The 9,788-nt window shown below is 34.5% G+C and overlaps 1 protein-coding gene across 1 annotated transcript; it reads left to right on the top strand.

The window, feature by feature from the left end:
* Positions 1–932: 932 nt before the first annotated feature.
* LOC122004391 (zinc finger MYM-type protein 1-like) lies at positions 933–6,845 on the top strand. The gene is made up of 4 exons (XM_042559288.1): positions 933–1,019; positions 3,286–3,383; positions 4,473–6,198; positions 6,300–6,845. The coding sequence occupies exons 1-4, from the start codon at positions 933–935 to the stop codon at positions 6,843–6,845; spliced, it is 2,457 nt and encodes an 818-aa protein (XP_042415222.1).
* Positions 6,846–9,788: the final 2,943 nt, after the last annotated feature.

Here is a 9,788-nt window from a genome sequence, read left to right as displayed (position 1 = left end):
CTTATTGTCATTGTTTCTATCTAGTATTATAGTTTACATTATACAATTACTCTTTTGCCCTTATGATTCTCAATGTAATGACAAATTATAACCCCTAAATCGGGTTAATTTTTATATTATTAAATTCCTTTTATTTTCTCTCTCCTTTCATCCACTATTCAAAATCTTCGCTCGTCTTTTACAAATGTTTTTTCTTGCTCTCTCTCCTTTAGAAGAATCATCTGAGGATTCTTCTGTCTCTGCGAAATCTTCTATCTCAGAAGCTCATTTTATTTTCCAGTGAAGTTTCATTGCCCCTTTTTATCACTCAATTAAATCATTTTTGTATATATTATTTCTATTTAATTTCTTAAATCTATTCTTCAACCTTGATGTGGTAAATTAAATAGGACTCTTGATCAAGCTTATAAACAGCATGTGACCTCGTCCTGTATAAGGATTCTAACACTATAGTGAGATCAAGCAAGAAATGCCTTGAACACTACCCTTCAAAGAGAGAGAATAGTTGAAGCCAAGCTCGCTCTATTAAATCAACAATCGTCTAAGACTGCTGCTATTAACTATGGGATCCGAGAAGAGCACTAAGAGAGGAGCTTACTTCCCCTATAAATATCTTTGGAGCTTCTGTTATCAATTGTCTAGTAAATCATCGATTTATGGATCTTTATTTTTCTGAGATTGATAATTACCTAGTAATCCAAAGTTTGTATTATTCATTAAATAATAAAACAAGTGATTTTCTATCCCTTCTTTCTAAATGATTAATAAAAGGAATGTCTGATTTATGATCTAATGAATCAGTCTTATTTCTATCTAGTATTATAGTGTTGAGTGTAACTCTGTTCCATGTTGTAGCAACTACTATTGGATAGCTGCTACAACATGTAATAGTTACTGTCGAGTAGCTGTTAGATAGCTGCTACAACATGTAGATGTTACCCGACAATAGTTGCTACAACGTGAAAGCAAAAGTATATTTTGCAATTACCCTTACTACACTCATAGTTCCCAACGTGATGGCAAGTGATAACCCCTAACCTAACCCCTATATATGGACCACAATGTCACATATATTAGATCTACAATAATACCTATGAACTTAACTAATACAAATACAATGACAACAAGTACATCAACCAATAACCGCTCGACGAGAGTGTGATAAACCTAGCTTCCTTTCTCAAAGGGTATGTTGTTAGAACCTGGAACAATAAAGATAATTATAAATCAAAATTTATCAATGAACCACTAATTAAAATGAAATGAAATGAAACTTTGATAGTACCAACTATAGATGTCAAATGTGTCAAGAAGATAACGACATAGTTATGCTACTTGTTTACCTTTGGATGTCATGAAAGGATTGACGAAGAAAATAAGGAGGCTCGTAAAAGAGTAATGAAACGGAAGCGATAAATGAGAAGGCTCCTTCTGTGACACCATCAATTTTAAATGTGCCTCAAACATATCCTTCTCATTAACTCCATCATTTATAATTAATGGAATGAGCATGTGCTTCTCACATGAGTATGCAACTCCAATTAAGCCTAATTCTATTCTCTTCAACCCTAATTCCCAAATTGGTGTAACTCCATCTAAGATTTATTACATTCAATTGGGATAACAAGATCTGAAGGGCTAACAAGAGGACTCGAAAACACGTCGTGATCATCAAAATCGAACATGAGAAGAAGGAAGAGGAGTAAATAAGTTTGGAAATGGTGAGTCATTTTATTTCAATTCCAATTTTTGATTATTTATTGTATTTTGAAAATAAGTTTAAAAATTTTTGTTGCAACTGTAGGGCAAGAAATATGTTGTGTTTGTTGGATGAAACCCTAGCATGTGTAACACTTGGGAATAAACACAAATGTAAATTAACAAATTTAACAAAGTCGTACACAAGTCCTATAGAACTAGTGAAGAAGTAGTAACAACATTTATTGTGTATAAAGAGAAACAAGCTACTACATTTACATGTGCTGAGAAGAAACCTTCGAGCTCAACATTCTCGCATCAATCTCAAGTACCACTTCGAGTTCTAGTAAACCCAACCAATCTAATATGATAGCTAAACTTATGGATGCATAGTTAGAATTGGCTAATGAGCATCGTAACCATTATTTAAAGATTACAGGGATGTTATATGAGATACAACAATAATTGAAAGTTCCTGATGTTAGAGATGATTAATTCTAAGTAGTTTTTTTTTCTTTTGTAATGAAAGTCGATGGATGTATCAAGATAAACATATGTGCTCATGATATGTATTCCAAGCTTCTGCTACTTATGTTATGAATGATCTTCAAGTATTCTCCAAATTTTCATTGTTTGTTTTGATAAAAGTATAAACAAGAAAGTTGTAAGATGGTAGAATGTATAGGGAAAAGGATAAAAAAAAATATATAACTAACATACTCACGTGAGAAGCACATGATCATTCCGTTAATTATAAACGACAGAGTTAATGGGAAAGATATCTTTTAGACATATTTAAAAAGATAAGGGACGCATTCAGTCTCTAAAATTTTTTAGGGATATAATTGGGACACAGTAGAAACATTAGGGATATTTTAATAATTTCCCCGTCCCGTGAGTGGTCATTGTATGGATATGACACAAGAGTAGGTAGATCACCATTAATTAAATGATAAGGTGTCATAAATTCATTATTTTCAAAATCAATTGGCCTTTCAATTATTAGAGTTTAGTGTTTGTTAGTTGCATGGACATTAGTTACTACAACATGTAGCAGCCGGCAATAGCTGTTATACGTTGTAGCAGCTAATCAGTAGTACTACTACAATGTGTAGCAATAGCTACTATATGTTGTAGCATCTACTCGAGAGTAGCTGCTATACTATGTAGCAACTTTTGTCGAGCAGTTGCTACAACGAGCAGAAGCTTGATAATATATTTACAATAGTTATACAATAGATCCAAGTTTTTGGTATATACAATATATTTACATCAATTATATAATGGATTACACCAGCTTGATAATTTATAGCAGTTTTACAATACATTTACACTAGTTTGACAATAAATTATTGGTAAAAATTGACATCAATTTTACAATAAATTTATATCAACTTTTCAGTAATCAGTGTTTGCTAATAAAAATTTTATGACCAACGTGAAAACTAAATTCTCTCAACCTAGCTTGTCCAAAAATATTGGGTCTTCTGTACATTAAACTCTTGACGTACCATATAATAAAAAAATACATAATCTACCCTGAAAGATGTAGTTTTTTTGAACGGTTAATAATCTAATTGCAAATAGGAAAATGGGGATGCAACTAAAGTATGGATTAACATATACTTATTGACGGCGGCCGCCCTTGCCTGCGGAGCAAAAAAAAAAATTGGGGAGCAGGGGAGGTAAGAAACTCTTCACAAGCAGGCGGCAGGCCGCAGCAGCCGCCAGCCGGAGAAAAAACACGAGCGTCGGCCATCGAGCGATTAGCGAAGAAAACGAAGAGTCGAAGCCGGTTCATTTTTTTTTAATTGTGAACCACGTGGTCCACGTCCACGTTGACACGTTTCCATAATTCCATATATAAAGGTTTTTTTTTAATATTTTTATTTCTCTCCTCCGTTTTGTTAATTGTGAAGCATGTTGTCATGTTGACACGTTTCCTTAATTTATTTTTTATATTTTTGATGTTTTTATTTATCTCTCACAGAACCTTGTGATTTGCGATTTGCCCTTTATTTTTTCTCTCTGCCGAGCGCCGACCAAAGTGGCAAAGTTGAAACTGAAAGCCCTGCGCCCAAAGCTTTTTTTCTCTCCGCCGAGTGCCGATCAAAGGAGGAACCTTTCCAGATCCATCTTCTTGCGCCTTTTTCTCTCTGCCGAGTGCCGACAAAAGAGGAACCCTTTCTGATCCATCTTCTTACTTGCGCTAAAGTCCAAACGCCTTCAGCCTTCATTCAGGTAAGTAGATTTTATTTTATGTTATTAATAATTGTTTGATTGTTTCTTGATTACAATGTATGATACAATTAACAAGTTAAAATTTTGATTGTTTAAATGTTTAGTTGTTTTTTATATTTGATTATTGGATAATTAAAAATTTAGATTTTGTATATTTAATGGTTGGATAATTTGTAATTTAGTTTTTGTATAAACTCTAAATATGTAATTAGTTTTTTTATTAGTTGTTAGTTAATTGTAATTTGTGAATATTGATAATTTATGTTAAATTAATTTTATTTTTTAAAAGAATTGTGTCGAATGATATTAAATAATTTAATTGTGTTATTGTTAAATTGTTCACATCACTTTATATTGATAATTTTTCCCATACATTATAATTTGTAGAAAATGTTGAAATATTTTGCAAAGAGGCCTAGGAGTTCAATTGAATCGTCTAGTGTTCCGGATGAAGAATCTACTCCTGCACCACAACTACCACCACCTCCTCCTCCTCCACAAATTTTATTTGAAAATATTGAAAATCTGAGTAGTGAAGTAGAAATTATTGCTGATCCTGGTTTACGAAAATTGATTGAAGAGTATGATGTTGGTGCTAGAGATCGTATTCGAAAAGAATATGTTGCTATGGGCCCTTGTCAACCTCGAGGCCATAATTTTCCAAGAAAAAAAATGGGTAAAGACAATAGATGTTTCAGAGACATTTGGTTTAAAGACCGTGATTGGTTGGAGTATAGTGTTTCAAAGGATGCAGCCTTTTGTTTCTGGTGTTATCTTTTTAGACCTAGTAATATAGGGTTTGAAGGAGATGATGTGTTTACAAGATCTGGTTTCATAAATTGGAAAAAAGCAATTGAAAAATTCAATGAGCATGTAGGTGGAGTTGGTAGTGCGGACAATGAGGCAAGAATACAATTTGAAGGTTTCAAGAATCAAAGACAAAGTGTGGAGTATTCATTTTCATCAGGGAAACATGAGCTTGAAGTTGCTTATCGCAAACGCTTGACTTCCATTTTAAAAGTAATTCGATTTTTGTTGTTACAAGGATTACCTTTTCGGGGGCATGATGAGTCTTCGACATCATCCAATAGAGGAAATTTTTTAGAATTGCTCAAATGCTATAGCTCGGAGTGTCCAGAAGTTGCGGCGGTTGTTGGAATAAATGCACCTGGAAATAATCAAATGATTGCCCCAAAAATTCAGAAGCAATTGGTGAATGCTTGTGCAGTTGAGACCACAAATGCTATTCTAGATGATCTTGGAGATAGGTGGTTCACTTTACTACTTGATGAGGCTCGTGACTGTTCAGTGAAAGAGCAAATGGCAGTTGTTATTAGATATGTGAACAAATATGGAGAGGTGATTGAACGATTTATGACTGTAGTTCATGTTGCAACAACTACAGCTGCTTGTTTGAAGGAGGCAATCGACTCTTTATTTGCTAAGTATGGTTTGTCAGTGGCGAGATTGAGGGGTCAAGGATATGATGGTGCTTCAAATATGTCTGGAGAATTTAATGGATTAAAGTCACTGATAATGAAAGAAAATCCGTATGCATTGTATGTTCATTGTTTTGCTCATCAACTCCAACTAGTGGTTGTAGCTGTTGCTCAAGCAAATCAATATGTTTGTGATTTCATGTGGATTGTTGGTTCAATTGTGAATACATCTGCATCATCTTGCAAAAGGGCCGACAAACTTCGACAACTTGAACATGACAGAAAAGTTAAACTTCTTGAAAGAGGAGAGATTAGTTCTGGTAGAGGACTAAACCAAGAAACTAGTCTAGCTAGACCTGGAGATACACGATGGGGGTCTCATCATTCAACTTTATGTCGTATTGAACAAATGTGGCCATCTGTTATAGAGGTTCTTCAAAATTTGATTGATGATGGTGATCGTTCTTCTAAGGGTTTAAGTAGAACTTTGGTTGAAAGAATGGAGAGGTATGAATTTGTGTTTATTTTACTATTGATGAAACGTATATTGGCAATCACAAATCATTTGTCAACCGTTCTACAAGAGAAAGATCAAAATATTGTGAATGCGATGTGTTTGATCAATAATGTGAAATGCAAATTGCAAAAGTTGAGAGATTCTGGATGGGATATTTTACTTGAGGATGTGAAGAAGTTTTGTAACACTCATTCCATTGAAATAATTAATATGACAGATAACATCAACAGTCGTAGTCGTTTGAAGAGAGATGGAAAAAATGTTAATTTTTATCACTACTACCATGCTGAAATCTTTTGTGAGGTAATTTCATAATTCTTTTTTTGTTTACCGTCAATTAAATTCTTTTAAACAGTAGCATATTTATTAATTTTTACTTTTGTTGTTTGATTTTTAAATTGTAGGTTATCGATATTATTCTACAGGAGATGGATAGCTGTTTCTCTGAAACAACTACAGATTTGTTGATTAATATGTCATGCCTTGATCCTAGGAACTCGTTCTCTAGATTTGATGCACAGAAGTTAGTGCGTCTGGCTCATTTTTATGAGGATGATTTTTCTTGGAATGAGCGTATGTTGATTGAACAAGAGCTTGAAACATATATTGATGACGTCAGATCAGATGAACGGTTTGAAGGCATTTCAGATTTGGGAGCTCTTGTAAAGAAAATGATTGAAACAATGAAGAACCGTGTGTTTCCTTTGGTTTATCAGATGATTGAGCTAGCCTTACTTCTTCCAGTTGCTACTGCAACCGTTGAAAGAGTGTTTTCGGCAATGAATATTGTCAAAACAGATTTGCGAAACAGGATTGGAGATAAATGGATGAATGATAGTTTAGTAGTCTATATCGAGAAAGATGTTTTTAATACTGTCGACAATGAGCTAATTTTACAGCGTTTTCAGAACATGGAGTCTCGAAGAATGCAATTGTCACGTATTCGTTAGTAGACTGTTTTAATATTTCAATATTATTGTATGAGTTTTTTTCATAATATTATACCTTTTTCTCCTGTATGCCAAGTTATTTAAATTGTTTTTTTTAATTACATAGAAGTTATTAACTGTTAAAAAAAATTCGCCATGCTCAGATCGCGGCCGCCCCTCCATGATTAAATTCCTAGATCCGCCACTGTACTTATTGATCCTGTCTAAAAGTCGAAGAGACGGATGTTGGGCACATGGCGCTCTTGCTGACCTTCGGTGGACTTTGCTTCCGCCTGCAACACAAACAGCATCAGTGCCGAGCCAGGGAAAGGGTCCCCGACGATGACCCTCCGACGCTCAAGTTAGTCTCCGACGAAGTAAGAAGAAGCGAGAACTGTAGCGCAACAGTAGAAATAGCGAGAAAAACATACCTCTATCGATGCTTAGACTCCCTTTATATAGAGCCCCGGGAGCGCGTGTGCACGCTTCCCAAGGTGAGCATGCATCTCAAAGCTTTTCCTGAAAAGATGTGTCAGTAAAGTGTCTCTGACATAATACCTTAACGGGCGGAGCATATCTCTGAAGTGACAGTGGAAGCTTCCGTCATACGATCCTCTATCTGACCATACCGCCTGTCAGCGGTACCAGCTCCCAAAAGGATGTCGAAGGATATCTTGCTGCATCTGTTGCTTGGTCGAGCGAAATGACCGCTCGGTCGGAATTCTGCTATCCTTGCACTGTCTGTTGTCCTGCCGAGCAGGATAGTCGCTCGACTGAAAGTCCGCTGTCCAAGTGTCACCCATTGCCAGGCCAAGTGGGATGGCCGCTCGGTCGAAAGCCCACTGTCCATATGCTCGATTGATGCACCGAGTGCGATAGCTGCTCGGTGGGTAGTTCATTGTATGTGTGCTTAGCTGATGTCGAATCTGTTGTTAGGCCGAGTGGAGGAGCCGCTCGGCTTGGCTTCTGCATGTCCCTTGAGCGTCGGTTTGATTACTCTGTACCCGTGGTCGGAATATGCCTCGCCCAACCAGCCAACACCGTCCACCCATTGACCCTCTTGACTTTGACCTCCATCGTGGCAGCAGGGTGGGACTCCTCATCATCACCGCATCACTTATAATTTTAGTTGTGTTGGACCCGAGATTGTAGATACATTAAATTCTCTCGACATTAACTATTGTAGCCCTAGATACTAGATATCATAGTAAGATTCATACATGTTCTTAAAAAAGTCCATTTGCATATAAATGAAGTTTGTAAGCAATGCACGCCAAAAGCTGATACGTATAGAATTCTTTAACATGACAAGTACTTACAGAACTATGAAACTTAGAACTGTAAAATTTTGAGGCTCCAAGGGAGTTATAATGCATATATTGAGCTTCTTGCAGATCTATAAATCTATAATCAGTAGGTATCAGTGATCATCTGAGTTATTTAATAGACAGAATATATATTTGATTGGCTTGTCATTGTCAATATTTGATGATAAACTAAGTGCCTCATATGACATCATTCCAAACAAATTTTGTGTAAATAGACAAACATTGTAAGAGGAATATATGAAGAAAAAAAAACTTGACAGTAGCAGTTGATGTAATACTTATAATAAGACTACTAATACATAATATAGATGACCAATATAGTATATCAAATGTTTGACTTCCTCTACAATAATTGTAAAATATGCATGCATTTATTTAATCGTCATCTGCAAGTACGATCCAATTAAAAACAATCATGAAAGATTGCATATTAAATGTGAACATTTTGTTGGACTATATTGTCTTGTTGTAGCCCTACATAAATAAAAAATAATATATGTTTATAAATTATGTTTTATAACTTAGAGCTATTGCTACAATTGCTATAATTGTAACAACTATGGAAATTACATGTGTTATAGCAACTTCTAATTATGCATGATTGAATTAATTCAACATTATAAAATATATGTTTGACAATACAATAAGAATTTAATTCTAATGTAATTTATCCTTATGTTCACAATACAATTATTAAAAAATTTCATATCTTTACATTACAATAAGTATGTAACTCAAGTATCACTTGACTCACTTTAGCGGGCTTAGTTATAATAATGCCTCTGCCGTCACATCATCTTTATTTTTCTTAAAATATGACTTCGTTTGCTAAATAAATATATAAACAAAAATTTCCTCCCTGAGTAATTAAATGTCATATAGGAATAAAAGATAAAACAATTAGTCAATCTAAACTACATTTTCATGATTTTGGATTTCTATTTGACAAGCACATGCAAGAGTAGATGATGAAAATGCGACAGCTACTTCTGCAGGTGAGACAAGGGTTTCTTGAACTTTAACAGACTGCTCAATAATTTTCTCTCCTTTGGGTATCTTTGTCTCATGCTCATCTTAGAAATTTACTTTTTTATATCTCTTGGACACAGGTACTCTCTCAATTTATTTAGCAGGTGGGGATGTGATTCTCTTTGAAATAATCTTCTTTGCCCTTGTTATTAGCCAATTATGATTAGCAGTTACTGCCTCTTTATCCTTGATAAACAACTAATTTTGAAAATATTTAATTTTTTTTCTCTTATTCTACTATAATTTTGTCTTTTACAGATAAAATTCTATCCTTTTCTTCAATTATTTTATCCTTCGCAACAATTATAATTTCTAGCTCACTAGCACTATTTTTAATTGCATCAGTTAACTCACTAATTTGAGTCTCTATCACAGCAATAAACTTGACCTTGGCCTCAACCAGAGACTTCAAATGAATATTTTCAAACTCCCTTGCTTAGCAAAATATACAAGACTCTTTCTCTTGAACACCTTCTGCAACATATTCATGAGTTTCTACTTATTGTTCAGGAAATTGCTTAAGAACTTGTTCAGGAAATTACTTAAGAACTTTTTCTTTAAATCTCTTAGCAATTTGTTGATATATATGCTCTATAACATCTTCCAG

This window comes from Zingiber officinale, chromosome 1A (assembly GCF_018446385.1).
Source record: "Zingiber officinale cultivar Zhangliang chromosome 1A, Zo_v1.1, whole genome shotgun sequence".
Taxonomy (NCBI): Eukaryota; Viridiplantae; Streptophyta; class Magnoliopsida; order Zingiberales; family Zingiberaceae; genus Zingiber; species Zingiber officinale.
This window is presented reverse-complemented; position numbering and strand designations above follow the sequence as displayed.